This window comes from Arabidopsis lyrata (genome assembly GCF_000004255.2).
Source record: "Arabidopsis lyrata subsp. lyrata unplaced genomic scaffold ARALYscaffold_6, whole genome shotgun sequence".
NCBI lineage: Eukaryota > Viridiplantae > Streptophyta > Magnoliopsida > Brassicales > Brassicaceae > Arabidopsis > Arabidopsis lyrata.
Genome location: NW_003302550.1, coordinates 24,711,059 through 24,726,637, shown reverse-complemented (window position 1 = coordinate 24,726,637; position 15,579 = coordinate 24,711,059). Strand labels below are relative to the sequence as shown.

Sequence of the window (15,579 nt, the reverse complement as noted above, 5' to 3'; positions counted from 1 at the left end):
TCATGACCCTCATAATATTATTAATCAAGTTAACAGGCCCCCTGGCTCGATTGAATTGAAGAATAAAGTCTGGCGTCTCCCAATAATGCCAAAGATCAAACACTTCCTCTGGCGAATGCTCTCTCATGCTTTAGCTACAACAGAACGTTTAACAACTAGAGGAATGAATATAGACCCACTATGTCCCCGATGTAAACGAAGCAATGAATCAATCAATCATGCTTTGTTCACCTGCCCATCCTCTATCGTGATCTGGCGTCTATCGATTTTTTCGTTTGGCAATCCACATTCAATATCTGATAATCTTGAGGACAACTTTAACAATATTCTTAACTCTTTGCCGAACAATTTGTTGTCAAATACTCAAAAATTACTTCCATTTTGGATCCTTTGGAGAATTTGGAAAGCTAGAAATAATTTGGTTTTCAATAAATTTCGGGAGAGTGGCTCGAAGACAGTTCTTCTAGCAAAGGCGGAAACAAAGGAATGGGTAGAACTCACAAAGAAACAGAATCGAGTCACTGCGGGACAACGAAAATCAAGTACGATTACTAAAGTTTGGAAAGCTCCTCCTCAACACATGGTTAAATGTAATTTTGATGCAGGTTTCAATATGCATAGCCTACAGGCAATTGGTGGATGGATAATTAGAGACTATCGAGGATTTCCAAAGTACTGGGGAGCCTCAGTCCTTGGGCATGCCAGTTCACCATTAGAGGCAGAAACAAAGGCACTTTTAGCTGCATTACAACAAGTGTGGATTCGAGGTTATACTAAGGTCGTTTTTGAGGGTGACTGTGAACTACTCATCAATATGATTAATGAAGGATATGGTAACAATACCGTTGCAAATCTGCTCCTCGACATTCGCTTTTGGGAGTCAAAGTTTCTTAATATTCAATTTAATTTTATCAAAAGGGAGGGTAATCAAGCTGCTCATAATCTTGCTAAATTTGGATGTGTTTCTTCTTCTTTTTTATGCTGAATCTGTATCCCAGCCTCTGTGGCTTGAAAAACAAGTTTGTAACGACATTGTTCAGTTAATATAATTTATGTTTTGACGAAAAAAAAAAAAAAAAAAAACGTTCATGTCTTTGTAACTCATATAGATATACATTTTTTTAAGGTGGTGTAAATTTAATAATTCTTTTTGTTTGACATTTTTAATAAAAAGTTACGTTTTTACTATTTAGCATTCATGTATATACTTTGTTATCGATATCATTATTATTTTTTCCTAAATAATTATCTAGTTTTGCTATTTGTTAAACTTTTTCGAAGATTGTCTCTTTTTAATATAATACAATTTAAAATATTGCATCTTTTCATCGTAATATTTTGATGAATATATTTATATAGTTATATTTATAATAGTTTAAAAATTTGAAAAATTGCATCTACTCATCATAAATTTTTGTTTAATATTTTTTATTTATGATCGCATCTTTTCACCATAATATTTTCTAATAATAATAAAAATCTTAAATAATATTTTTGAGGGTTTACGTCTCTTTATCATATTTTTTTGTAAAATATATATTTATTTATTGTTAAAAAAATTGTTTTGAAACTTGTTGTCTGACATTTCATTTGATATTTTTTTCTTTAAATTTTTTTGACATCGCGGGGTGTAAGTCCTAGTTTTATAAATAAACTTCAGAAAAAAGGAAAAAAAGAAAGAAAAAAAACTGAAAACACCTAAAGCCCAAGGCCAATACGGCTAACGAAGTCGGACCAAATCACAAACATTATAATATTACATACAGATTAGATAATCATCGTCTCTCTGCTTGCTTGTCTCTGTGTTTCATTGACCCTTTTGATCTCTCTCTCGATTTCCTCGCGTGGACCTCTTTCGAAAAATATCAATCCCCGAATTTCGCTTGATTTTGGAGTTTAAATTCCAGATCTGCTACTCTTTATCTTCGATTCTGTGATTTTTACAAACCCTAGATTTCTCCGGAAGAGTTTATTTTCCGTATTTTTTTTTTCAAAATTCCGACATTACCCTAGGTTGTGTATTACCGTAGGAAAACCTAGTTCCTGTTTGGTGTTCCTTGTGTACAGATCCCTCCTTAGTCAAAGTTTTGGTTATTAGTGTTTAGAGGTTTGTGATGAACAATCGAGGTAGGTATCCTCCTGGAATTGGCGCTGGCCGTGGAGCCAGTAACCCTAACCCTAATTACCATTCACGGCCGGGTTATCAACAACAACAACCGCCGCCACAATACGTTCAACGAGGTGGTTACGCTCAGAATCACCAACAACAGTTTCAACAATCGCCGACTCAGCCGCATCAATACCAACAGCAGCAACAACAACAACAATGGCTTCGAAGAGCTCAGATCCCCGGTGGTAACAGTAACAGTAATGGTGACGCTGTTGTAGAAGTTGAGAAAACTGTTCAGTCCGAAGTTATCGACCCAAAGTGCGTTCTGTTTTTTTTTTCCTTATTGTTTGCTGTTCAAGCTTGGACTACTAAATTAAATCTTGGATGTGATTGTTTTCATTTGAAGTGAAAAATCCTTGTTTCTTACGCAACTATGGCATTGAACTGGTTAATGTTGGTTTCATTTTTGTGCGTTTGATAACTTATAATTTCTCTTCAGTTCGGAAGATTGGAAGGCCAGGCTAAAACTACCTGCACCTGATACTCGCTACAGAACAGAGGTAGGTTCAGTATTTGGACGAAATAGAGTAAATTAGGATTTCGATTTCTTTCTTTTCACACAAGTACAGAAAGGTTACATACACTGTGCTGTTGTGGTCTGACACAGAGGGTTCTTGCTTATTTGATAGTTTTATACGTTAATTAATACTTGTTGATGATACTTTTTACCATGGCAAACAAGTCTTTGTTGATAAATGTACTTAATAAGAAAACTGCGTGAGAATCTATTGGGAAAGTGAATTGATTCTTGGTTGCATGGGATGACATTTTCTCAATTCTTCACTTGTTATCATTTTCAGGATGTGACAGCCACCAAAGGGAATGAGTTTGAAGATTATTTTTTGAAACGAGAGCTTCTCATGGGAATATATGAGAAGGGTTTTGAAAGACCTTCTCCTATTCAGGAAGAGAGTATTCCAATTGCCTTGACTGGTAGAGATATCCTTGCCAGAGCAAAGAACGGGACTGGAAAGACCGCCGCCTTTTGTATTCCTGTCTTGGAAAAAATTGACCAAGATAACAACGTTATTCAAGGTAACTGTGTACTGGACCATGTTGTTACTTGATTACTTGATGTGGTGCAATGTTATAAAAGAATTTTAAAGTTTTGGCATCTTCTAGCTAGCGACTTTTCATGTAGCTGACAAGAACCGAATATCGAAGCTGGCTTTTTATGTAGATTATTGTTCCATATTAAACCCCAGTTACTTTATAAAAATTAGTAAATCGTAATGAACCCTGTGAACCTATGTACTCATCGCTTCTATCATTAGATTAATATGTTTCTTAAAGGTTTACTGCTTCCTTTCTAATTTAGTTTACTGTTGATACCTTTCTTCTACGCAGCTGTTATAATTGTTCCAACTCGAGAGTTAGCCCTTCAGACATCACAGGTGTGTAAGGAGCTGGGTAAGCATTTGAAGATTCAAGTCATGGTGACCACTGGGGGCACCAGTCTGAAAGACGATATCATGCGTTTGTATCAGCCTGTTCATTTACTGGTAGGAACTCCTGGGAGAATTCTGGATCTTGCCAAGAAAGGTGTTTGTGTTTTAAAAGATTGTTCAGTGCTTGTTATGGATGAGGTAAATGTTGGATGCTTACTTTGTATTTTATTCCTCTTAAATTTCTTTTTTCAATATTACTCCCAATTTAATTTAATTAGTGATCTATTCATCAGGCTGATAAGCTTTTGTCTCAAGAGTTCCAACCTTCAGTAGAACATTTGATTAGCTTTCTTCCAGAAAATCGTCAGATTTTGATGTTCTCAGCCACTTTCCCTGTCACTGTCAAGGATTTTAAGGATAGATTTTTGACGAATCCTTATGTCATCAATCTCATGGATGAACTTACACTCAAGGGAATCACCCAATTCTATGCTTTCGTTGAAGAAAGACAGAAAATTCATTGCTTGAATACACTATTCTCCAAGGTTAGATCTGAACTACATTGATCGTTTTTGTTTCTTTCCTTTCTTTCCTTAGCTGGCATTTACTCTCTTCCTCTTCTGCAGCTGCAAATTAACCAATCAATCATATTCTGCAATTCTGTAAATCGTGTGGAGCTCTTAGCTAAGAAAATCACAGAACTTGGGTATTCATGCTTTTACATCCATGCAAAGATGCTTCAAGACCACCGAAACAGAGTCTTCCATGACTTTCGCAATGGTGCATGCCGGAATCTTGTGTGTACTGGTATGCCTAAGTGATGTTATACTGTTATAGTGTTATTGCAGGAGCACAATGAATAAATGTTCAATTAGAATTCAAGAATGGGTTTAGTTGAGGCTTTAGGTTGGACAAATACACTGGTTTTAATATTTGACTTTGCGAAATCAGCCAAGTCCTTTACCTGAATAGTTTATGGTTTAATGATGGTTGCTGCAGACTTGTTCACACGTGGGATTGACATTCAAGCAGTCAATGTGGTGATAAACTTTGATTTCCCAAAGAATGCAGAAACTTATCTCCATAGGGTAAGCTGAAAACCAAATGTCTACATTGTACAAGATCCCTACATGTTAATTGATGTCATTTGATTTTTATATCTGGTTGCTGTTCAGGTTGGACGATCAGGAAGGTTTGGCCATCTTGGTCTAGCTGTGAATCTTATCACTTATGAAGACCGATTTAACCTGTATGTCTTTCTCTCTTGACTGGTTTGTACTATTGTTTTCTACAGCATAGTATAACCTTAGTGTTACATTTTTGTAGTTACCGGATTGAGCAAGAACTTGGAACAGAGATCAAGCAAATTCCTCCACATATCGATCAGGCAATTTATTGCCAATAACCAAGGGTAAACCACCTTGGTCTGCTGTTAGGTGAATCAGTAATAAGTGGTACGTAGTATCTTCTTACAGACAGACTTGAATTGTTCCTACTTTCGGAGTTGCTTACATCATGTAAACTCAAGATTCTCTAGGATAGTTTCTTTTAATATATACGCAATACATAGTCTTGTTGGAAAGATTAAGGATGGAATTTCAACTAACATAATCATAACGCCACATTACATAAATTTGAGGCCATATATTAAGTTCATGTGGTTGATGCATATAGGCCAACTCATTGGTCTTCTTTTGATTTAGGTTTGCTCCCCATTTAAGAGACCCCTAAAATATTTTGGATTTGTACGATGTTTCAGGTTGGTTGAAGCCATGGTTAGACAGTTGTCTTATCTAGCCATGCAGGACAACGACCACCCAAAAAGGCTTCACATTCTGCCTCTACCTCTGAAATGTTTTTTTTTCTGCGTCATTGGGATTCCTTTATTTCTAAAGATTAACTATATTCAAGGCTAGAAGGTTTGAAATGCCGGGTAGTATTGGAAACGTGAAGCCTTTTATTTAGTTTTAACAAGTCGTTTGATACTATGTTTCTTTCTATGCTGTAGACTGATAGTGGTTACAGTGTTGTGATGCTTCTTCAAGGAGCTGTGGTTTCATGACTCTTTTCATGATCCTTTTCCAGCTTTCCAACTCCAATAATAAGTCTTGAGACCTTAAGATGATATTTTCCCTTTTCCATTTTCCCAGGTTGCAGATTTTATATTAGCATGTTTTGTGTTGTCAATAGGTTGATTAGTTCAGGATTTGGTCTGAGGACAGTGAATTTAGCAGTCTCTTGTTTCTTGACCAACACAAGCAAAACTGATTGCTCGAGTAATTACCCGATACACTTAACCGCAAGGTAGTATATACGGGGTCGATCCACAAGAACCAATGGTACACTAAAGACTTCCGAGACTCGTTCTTAGCTAAAGCGAAGAGTTTGTTTGGTTTTCAGATTTGTAAAATAAAAATGCAAATAAATTAAACGATTTGACTTCAAGATTTAAAGACATTGGGCATTAGGGTATTTCAGAGATCAATAAACAACGGAAACATGAGACAATGAATTCAATAGTTACGAACCGTTCTTGAACATGAACACATTTAGACCAATTCTCTTTCAAGACATTAATCACTAAATTTGACTATTCGATTACTAAACTTTCGCATGCAATTTCCTAGTCAAATTCGCATTACCAAACAAGTTCATTAAGTTCACAATGCGTCCTAACGTCAACTTTCGTTGGCTAGAAATACATTGCTCAATCCACATTCTTTCAGGCATTCTATCGAACACTTTTGATGCATAGAAAAACCTAGAATCTACAACAGGGTGATCAATCCTATTCTAGCATTAAGAACATGTGAATCAAAGAACCTAGAGAATGAGAATTCCTAACACAATCAATCCATTAATCCATTGAATCTCCTAATTGGAACCCTAAAACCCAATTGGAGAACTACTCACACATAGAGAAAGAGAAAAGGCAAATAGATATGAAAGAAAACATGATTCAATAAAATAGAAAAGGAATAGGGTTTAGAAATCTTCTCCAAGTGTTAAGAGGATGGATTCCTTTGCCCAAAGTTGTTTACAAACCAAAGAACAAAGTTTAGAACTCAAAAATATCAAAGATAATGTGTAAAGAGTCGAGCTTAGGGTTTTAAAACAATAGGAGACGAGCCGGGTCGGATCTGGAGTGACTCGGGTCAAATCTGGGCCAAAAATACGTCTGGGGAAGGGATCGATCGATCCAAAGGAGGACCGATCGATCCAGCAGTGTCTGGAACGTTTCTCATCCATCAGGGAAGTGGATCCATCGATCTACAAAGGGATCGATCGATCTGGAGCTTCTGGTCTCTAGCTCTGCAACTGCTTCAAATGCTCGCCAGATTGACCTGTCTTCACTAATTCGGGTGTAACTCTTGGATACACCGTTAGATTTCCATCAAAACACTTGAAAAATCAAACTAACATCTTCATCTAGCTTGTGTCAAAACTTCAGAAAGATCTAACGGTGGGAAGTCTTCCATCTGAGGCCAAACGTCTGACACTTCTAAACGAAACTGCATCTCCAAATGTGTGTTTATAACCCAAAACAGCTCGTTTTCCTCCAAAGCAACCTAAAACCTGTAAAGACTCGATAAAAGACTAAAAGACTCTAAAAACACACTTTGACTCTATAAAACATATGATGTAGGAAAGAAAACAAAGACTCAAAACCGATAAAAACACAACATATCAAAAACACACAACATATAAAAGATACAAGTATGAACATAGGATAGTGGAGATAGGTGATAATCTGTATCACAGGTTAGTGCTGATCTCAGAAGCAGCTAAAAGATGACTTCTTGGGTATCTGTCCGGCTGCTTGAAGCCTAGCAGCTTCTTCTTCCGCATTCAGAATCTCTTGAGCCCGTCTGGTTTGAACATTTGCTTTCTTTTCTTGTGCCTTTGCATGAACTGCTGCTTTTTAGCTCCTTAGTTTCTCAGATTTCTCCATCTTCTTACTGTCCATTTTCCGCTGTAGAAAACAACAATTTTTTTGTTTGTTTGTTTGTTCTTTGACAACATGAGATTTCATGTTTTATAGTCTTGTAGTACCATTTGAGTTGCTTGTTGTTTAGATAGATTCATGTTTTTGATCATATACTAGAGCGATAGAACAGTCTTAAGCATACATGAGTCATGAGTATAGAGATCTTATATTTTTGGAGTTGGTAGATGCTTATTTTGTGGAATCACCTGAATTCTAGCGAGTTGAGATTCGATCTTTGTAGTTTTCTTTTTCTCCCATCCTGAAATATCTAGGAGCTTCTTCTGAGTCCTGCAATCAGAGAATCTGTCACAGTGGTACTGAAATGACGCTGAAAAGGGTTTGTGTTGTTACTTACTTGTTGTTGACCTTTGTTATCTTTAGTTCCTTCCATGCCTTGATGACTTTTGACTGCTCTTCTCCTATGTCGTAGTAAGTAATAACTAAAAATTAAGATAACATGAAACTAAACAATACTAAACCTCTGTGATATGATTACCTCTTTGGATCGGAATATTTGGCTCCATTTGAATGAAAATGAGCTTCAAGCTTTGTAATTGCTAGTTGAACGCACATTTAGTCTATTTATAAACATGTAGCAGATATGTTCGACAGCAAAAGGTTGAAAATTTGGAACTGTCGGTTCCAATGAATTCATGAAAAGATGTCGTTTTATGCCTTGTGGGAATATTTGAACATCATTGTTGGTTTTAAACTTTTAATTAATGGTGGCCGTTCTGTGTTTGTCTTTTCATTTGCTTATTTATTTATTTATTCGGTATATGTCACAAGGAATATATATATATATATATATATATATATATATATATATATCACAGCTTGCAGATTAGCGAATCTTGATCAGATTGATTGGCGAGCACTATGTGTTCTTTAATTGCCCTTAACGTATCATTTTGTTATTGAATAAACACACTTGCCAAAGTTTTGTGTTTTTGTATTTTTATTGAAGAATGGAATCCCTCATATTAAAAATAAAATAAGATGCATGTGTTCAATATATGCCAAAGCATTCCACACTAAGGAGTAACTTCACTATGACTATATCTACAAATTGATTGAATTGTTGTTATACTAATCTTGTTTTGAAAAATACTCCATACAAAGTATTTGTTGAAACAAACAAAAACCTTATGCAATGTAACTCTAGAGTTTAAACCATTAAACCATCAACATCTGGTTGAGCGCACCAATTGATCGATCTTGATAATAATCTAAATGCTCCATAATTTTTTACTTGTGGATCTTGATTTTTGACAAAATAATTGGCCCATCGACAAGTGGATAGTGTTGCTAAAGAGAGTTCCATGTCATTTCACCGGAATTTTCCCGCCGGGTCGTCAGAGATCATCAATTTCCGAATTCTCTCTCTTTAGTCGCCAACTTCTGTAGGTCTCTCGATCCCAATGTTGATGGTTTTGTGCACATTCTCCTTCTGTCCCGAGAGAGAGAGAGAGAGAGTTCTCGAAGAAATTGGGGTTCTGTGCGCAGAAGATCCTCATTGCTAAAGATTCTCACGCCAGAAGAGATTTCGTGAGTAAGACCTAAATGCATCAAATCCATTGGTGGACTGACAGATGGAGATTTCTATCCCTCAAACCGGTATTGGTAATATGTAACTATTCGTTTGCTTGTCCTGAAAACATTTGTGTGTGATAGGAGCATATTCAGAAACTGCTCAAGCTATCTTAACATGCATGTTTTTCTTACTTTCTATGTAACTCTTCGTTTCCTGTTTCATACAACACAAATGTAATGTTTAGTGTATGCTTCTACTTTGCCACTCTTCATTGTGTGTGCATTAAGACTCATTTGAACTTATTTGTGTGATCTAGGACAACCACACCATCGACCATCTTTAAAGGAAAGTATCATTTCAACATTTCCGGAATCATCTGGAAAGTATCTTCTTCTTTTTCTACCTACACTAGTAGTATATGCTTGGTTTCTCTTATACAACTTGACCACCTTTATTAGATGAAATGGTTCACAAAGCAGATGAATTCAATTATCCCTTTTTTTCTTAACAAAACAATTTTAAGACATTGAATCCACACAAAATGCAAAGAGCGGACAAGCAAAAGCAGAAATATCCAAAGAAAAATGGCATGTCAAAGTTTAACATTAATTTGAATAGAATGTTGTTCAGAGATTGAGTCGTCCTTTGATGATGTCAAGGCTCATCTCGCTTGGATCAGTTGCTTGCAATTCAACTTGAATTCCATCCATTTCTCTCTTGAACCTGTCTTTTGAGCTTGCATACAACATCTTACTCCGAACTCTTGATGTATCAGGTGACCTGATATGAATACAATACAATTGTCATCAATTTAGAGATACACAACGATTTCAGATCATGTGGGAGAGCAATGTATTACCACGCGATGAAAAAGATCTTGCTCTTCTGACAATTGTCCTCTGTGGTGAAATCAAAATCATAGACTGCGTATCGACATTCGTCATCAGGGATAGCGCTGGTAAAATCGTCGTAAGTTTCTTCTGGATTCCCAAGCTTTTCTATTTGGACTTGCTGAGCCTTCTCATCAATTTTGAACACAATAAACCTGTAAGTTCTCTTTGCTTTCAACTCCAAGAACTTAAGCTTGCATTCATCATTCACATGCATCCCAGACGCTGAATTAGCCTGCACAACACTCATTTATTTATACATGAACCTTTTCCATTGTATACATCTTCCTAACCAAATACCATAAAACTTAGATTTTGATTTGGAATCATCATAGCATATAAACCAATGTTCACAACACTATTCTTTACGAAGTCAATTTATACATGAAACCTATTCATGTTTTACACCTCCAAACCAAATAACACAAAACTTAGTTTCTGATATGGAATCTATCAACATATCACCATATACATTCAACAACACCATCCACCTATAAATTTCACATCTTTACAATCTCTTTTTCGGTGGATGTAAAATCAGAACATAAACAGAATCAATGCATCACCATCATCTACACCAGAAGATTAAATGTAGGAACTTACCATGTTTTCTTTGGAGAAATCGAACTCTAATCCTGTGTTTGGTGATTGGGAAAATGGAGGGGATAGGGAAGAGTGAGGAGGGTTGTGGGGTTTATGAGGTTGTGGAAAAACACAAAGTTTGGTATTTTTGATATTTTCTTTGGTCTTTAGGCTGATCACGTCTTAAAATAGATAACTTTGATGCTATCACGTCGTGCCCATTTTTTCAAACCTATATATAGTTTTAGTCCTTGATATACATCTATATCTTTATTTATTTGTGTTTGTTGCTTTGAGCTCAACTTTGGTCGGGAGATCATTGGAGCGTTAAAGTTTTCATGATGAAAATGTTTTATATTTTTTTTCTTCTCTCTTTTTGTCATGGTTGGTCTTGGGCAGCTAGTTTTGATCTTCGACTTTGGCCTCTATGCTATATAACTATATATTGTTTTATGCGGCCCAAACGTACCATTAAGCCCATGAATTCACTGGATCGTTAAAGAGAGAGAGGCCCAACAATTTCCAATTATTGCTTCTGGATTTTAAGAGCCTAGCTTGTGAGTTGTGACCTTGTGTGCTACTATTATGTTCACTTTTAAGCATCTTTGGTTTTTTTGGGGTTGTATTTATTCATGAATATGCTGCTCACACACACAAAAATATGAAATATCTAACGAGTGTTAACTGTTAATCTTATGTATAAGCGAGGGTTTTACATTTGACGGCATGCAATTAAAAAAGTAAAACCTTGTTAAGGAAAAAGATTATTGTTTATACGTATTCATACTAGAGACGTGTTGCGAAAGTGATACGTCTCCTACAAAGAAAACGAGATTTAATCGTTATTAAGAAGAAACTTCAAAGTCTTTCAGGGATTTTGTCTTTCCTGTACGTATATAATACGTACCTATTTTGACTTTTATTTGGCGTTTTCCAACTTCGTTTTAAAAATTCCAAACGTAGCTAACCTTTGGCAATCATCCGCAACAAGCTGTTCTAAAATGATACATCTATTACATATGATTTATTAAACTAAAAAAGTTTATAATATATGTATTGAGATTTGATTATAACATCCACAAAAAAACAGGAATGCTCTAATTTTAATATTTTTAAACCCAAGAAATACGTTACCTGACATTAATAATTGCGTAACAAACGATTAGGCTCAAACAAACAAAAAAACGTCTTTTTAACTTTGGGTTGTGGACTTGTGGGGGTCAATGCTTCATATGATTGGTCCTCATTTGGGCCACAAAAGGTACACGTGTCAAAATCAGACTGCGGTTCTCAAAGCAACCCGGCAATTTCCATGGAAACAGAGGTACGTACGACCAACTTAGTAAGTACCATAGAGTAAAACAGAACACGAACTCACAGAGAAATCTTTAACACTTGTTTTTATTTGCCTTGTTTTTCTTAGAAACTAAGATTGTTTATTCGTTTACTGGTCTTGATTACGACAGGTGATTGATCTTTAAAGGCGAGTTATGTCTTTTTGGTTCTTGTCCTCTGTTTCTGAAGAGGAGAAAAAACTTTAAAAATTGAATAGGTAAGTTCTCTTTTCCTCCCTTTTTTGGTTACTCTTTATTGTTCTTGCTACTCGTTATTCACCTCTTCTTTTAAAAGTCCATGGTTTTGGTTTCGTGTTTCAGAGTTTTCTCTTAATTTACTATGTGTCTTTGTTTGATCTCTGGCTCGAAACTTAGGAATCTCCTTTCCTCTGCAGTTGATAAGTTGTTTTGAAAAAAGCCTAAGCCTCAAATGAGTAATATAAAGCTAGGCGTTGAAGTGATAGGCGCACAGGGTCTGTTTCAGAGAGACAAGCATAACTCATGTAGCCCTTTCGTGGAGCTCAAGTTCGACAACCAGATATTCCGCACAACCACCAAACACAACGACCCAAATCCTGTCTGGCAGGAGTGTTTTTACTTCGTTGTCTCTGATCCTTCCGTCTTGTCAAATCGTACACTCGAAGCCCACGTCTACAGCTACCAGAACGAATTCGATGCTAAGCCCTTTCTTGGCAAAGTTCGAGTCAACGGAACATCTTTTGTTCCTCGCTCTGAAGCAGCTCCTTTCAATTACCCTCTAGAGAAACGCAGTGTTTTCTCTCGAGCACGTGGAGAACTTGGCTTGAGAGTTTTTATCACCGACGATCCTGCTATTACACCTTCTGTCCCAACCCCGGTTCCAGAATCTCCTCAAGCTTTTAGCCCAAGTCCGCGTAAAGAACATGTGAAGTCCTTAATCACAGCTGATGCAAGTATGGCTGCTGATGAGAGAAGAGAGCTAAAGCCTAAAACACGTACGTTTCACAACGCTGCCCCTTTAGTGAAACAACAGCCAATGATGAACTATGGCATCCACGAGATGAGAGCTGCACCGATGCCCCCAAGAGTGGTTCAAGTCAACAGTCCAGGTCCATCCTTGCACCAGCTGCCACCAGATTTCTCTGTCAAAGAGACAAGCCCTTTGCTTGGAGGTGGACGGATCGTTGGAGGACGAGTGGTTCGTGGTACAGAGAGGCCAACAAGCGGCACATATGATCTCGTTGAAGAGATGAGATTCCTCTACGTAAGAGTTGTGAAGGCGCGTGATCTTCCCAACAAAGACCTTACCGGAAGCCTAGACCCGTATGTCGAAGTAAAAATCGGAAACTTCAGAGGTGTTACCACGCATTTTGACAAGAATTCAGATCCGGAGTGGAACCAAGTCTTTGCCTTCGCAAGAGATAATCTTCAGTCGAACTTTCTTGAAGTTGTGGTGAAAGATAAAGACATTGTCCTTGATGATTTTGTTGGGATCGTTAAATTCGATCTCCGTGAGGTTCAGTCTCGCGTTCCTCCGGATAGTCCTTTAGCTCCCGAGTGGTACAGATTGGAAAACAAGAGAGGTGAGAAGAAGAATTATGAGATAATGCTTGCTGTGTGGTCTGGAACTCAGGCTGATGAAGCTTTCGGGGATGCGACTTTCTCAGATTCATTTGTGTCTTCAGACAGCTCCAACATTATATCCGCTAACCTGCGCTCAAAAGTGTACCATTCGCCTCGGCTATGGTACCTAAGGGTGCAAATATTGGAGGCTCAGGACGTCATCATCGTCTCTGATAAATCCCGTCTTCCAGAAGCTTTTGTGAGGATAAAAGTCGGTAATCAGATGTTAATGACTAGATTTTCCCAGAGAAGCAATAATCCAAAATGGGGTGATGAATTCACGTTTGTAGTCGCAGAGCCGTTTGAGGAAAGCATGGTCCTCTCCGTCGAAGATCACACTGCTCCTAACAGAGATGAGCCAGTAGGAAAAGCTGTGATTTCGATAACTGACATTGAGAAACGTATAGATGATAAACCTTTTCATGACCGCTGGGTTCATCTCGAAGACTCCATCTCAGACGCTATGGATGCTGATAAAGCCAAGAAAGTGAAATTCGCTACAAGGCTCCGTTATAAGGCGGTTCTTGATGGAGGCTACCACGTTTTTGATGAGTCCATGTATAACAGCAGTGATCTCAGACCTTCGTCAAGAAAGCTCTGGAAATCAGCGATCGGAGTCTTGGAGCTCGGGATACTTAACGCAAATGTGTCTCATTCGATGAAAACTCGGGAAGGGAAAGGTACTTCGGACACATACGTTGTTGCCAAATACGGTCACAAATGGGTTCGATCACGAACTGTAGTCAGCAACATGAATCCAAAGTACAATGAGCAATACACATGGGAGGTTTTTGATCCTGCAACAGTTTTAACCATCTGCGTCTTTGATAACGCTCATTTCACAGCTGGAGATGGCGGAAACAAGAGAGATCAGCCGATTGGGAAAGTCCGCATTAGACTCTCGACTCTTCAGACGGGCCGTGTCTACACGCACGCTTACCCTTTACTTGTTCTACAACCTTCTGGTCTTAAGAAAAGAGGGGAGCTTCACTTAGCGGTGAGATTCACCTGCATATCGGTCTCCAATATGCTGATGAAATACACCAAACCTCTCCTGCCTAAAATGCATTACATACTACCCTTATCCACAAACAAACTGGAATCTCTCAAGGCGCAGGCTTTCAACATAATTGTTGTTCGTTTAGGCCGGTCCGAGCCACCGCTGAGACGGGAAGTGATTGAGTATTTGACAGATGTGAAAAGTCATCTGTTCAGCATGAGGCGAAGCAAAGCCAACTTCAATAGGTTCACGACGGTGTTCTCGGGTGCGCTGTCGGTCTGGAAATGGATGGAACAAGTGTGCACATGGAAGACTCCGGTGACGACGGCTCTGGTGCACGTGCTGTACACGATGCTTGTGACGTTCCCGGAGATGATTTTGCCCACTGTGTTTCTGTATATGGCTGTGATTGGGATGTGGAATTACAGGTTTAAGCCCAGATTTCCTCCTCATATGGACGCCAAACTATCTTATGCAGACAATGTGAATGCTGATGAGCTCGACGAAGAGTTTGATACCTTCCCGACCGTAAGGGCTCCGGACGTTGTGAAAATGAGGTAACAAAAATCAAGAATGATCAAAGATAATCGAAAACGAAGAAAAACTTGTTCATTGGTTCCTCCCTCTGTGTTCTTGTTTCTCAGGTACGACCGGCTGAGAAGTGTGGCCGGGAAGGTACAGTCGGTGGCTGGAGACATAGCGGCACAGGGAGAGCGAGTGCAGGCGCTGCTGAGCTGGCGTGATCCACGCGCCACCGCAATTTTCGTGACATTCTGTTTCATCATTGCCATGGCTCTCTACATCACCCCATTTAAACTCGTGGCTCTCCTATCGGGCTACTACTTCATGCGACACCCTAAGCTTCGACACCGCATTCCCTCAGCTCCAGTCAACTTTTTCCGGCGACTTCCGGCCATGACCGACTCTATGCTGTGAATCTTCTTTTGGATAGAGGAGTCAACAAACATGTATGTAAAAAAACTCCCTTCTTTGAATATATGTATTTATCAGTCGATATGTGTTGAGAATCTTGCATTCGTAAACTCGTTCTCTAAATTAACAACGGTGATCGATCGCAAACAAACCCTGAT

The 15,579-nt window shown here is 38.1% G+C and overlaps 4 protein-coding genes across 5 annotated transcripts; 2 read left to right on the top strand and 2 right to left on the bottom strand.

Annotated features, from left to right (window-relative positions):
* The first annotated feature begins 1,730 nt into the window (after positions 1–1,730).
* Positions 1,731–5,685, top strand: LOC9309004 (DEAD-box ATP-dependent RNA helicase 8). The gene is made up of 10 exons (XM_021022427.1): positions 1,731–2,428; positions 2,610–2,670; positions 2,971–3,205; positions 3,518–3,756; positions 3,852–4,103; positions 4,185–4,365; positions 4,558–4,646; positions 4,734–4,807; positions 4,885–5,012; positions 5,318–5,685. Exons 1-9 carry the CDS (start codon positions 2,115–2,117, stop codon positions 4,961–4,963), a joined length of 1,524 nt encoding a protein of 507 aa, XP_020878086.1. The 5' UTR covers positions 1,731–2,114; the 3' UTR covers positions 4,964–5,012; positions 5,318–5,685.
* A 1,567-nt stretch (positions 5,686–7,252) lies between these two features.
* Positions 7,253–8,317, bottom strand: LOC110227623 (remorin). The gene is given in 4 exon segments (XM_021022428.1): positions 7,253–7,531; positions 7,753–7,834; positions 7,902–7,965; positions 8,043–8,317. Coding segments are annotated over 4 exon segments (372 nt in total). The 5' UTR covers positions 8,071–8,317; the 3' UTR covers positions 7,253–7,333.
* Positions 8,318–9,530: 1,213 nt separating this feature from the next.
* LOC9311087 (actin-depolymerizing factor 8) lies at positions 9,531–10,810 on the bottom strand. The gene is made up of 3 exons (XM_021023205.1): positions 10,574–10,810; positions 9,940–10,205; positions 9,531–9,860 (listed from the first exon to the last, which is right to left on the bottom strand). The coding sequence occupies exons 1-3, from the start codon at positions 10,574–10,576 to the stop codon at positions 9,707–9,709; spliced, it is 423 nt and encodes a 140-aa protein (XP_020878864.1). The 5' UTR covers positions 10,577–10,810; the 3' UTR covers positions 9,531–9,706.
* A 946-nt stretch (positions 10,811–11,756) lies between these two features.
* On the top strand, positions 11,757–15,544 carry LOC9311086 (FT-interacting protein 1). Of its 2 annotated transcripts, XM_021023204.1 has the most exons (3): positions 11,757–12,104; positions 12,282–15,045; positions 15,133–15,544. In XM_021023204.1, the coding sequence occupies exons 2-3, from the start codon at positions 12,317–12,319 to the stop codon at positions 15,422–15,424; spliced, it is 3,021 nt and encodes a 1,006-aa protein (XP_020878863.1). In that variant the 5' UTR covers positions 11,757–12,104; positions 12,282–12,316; the 3' UTR covers positions 15,425–15,544. The 2 variants fall into 2 exon arrangements, with proteins under 2 accessions (XP_020878863.1, XP_020878862.1); XM_021023203.1 differs by lacking the exon at positions 11,757–12,104 and having other exon boundaries at positions 12,123–15,045.
* The last annotated feature ends 35 nt before the right edge of the window (positions 15,545–15,579 follow it).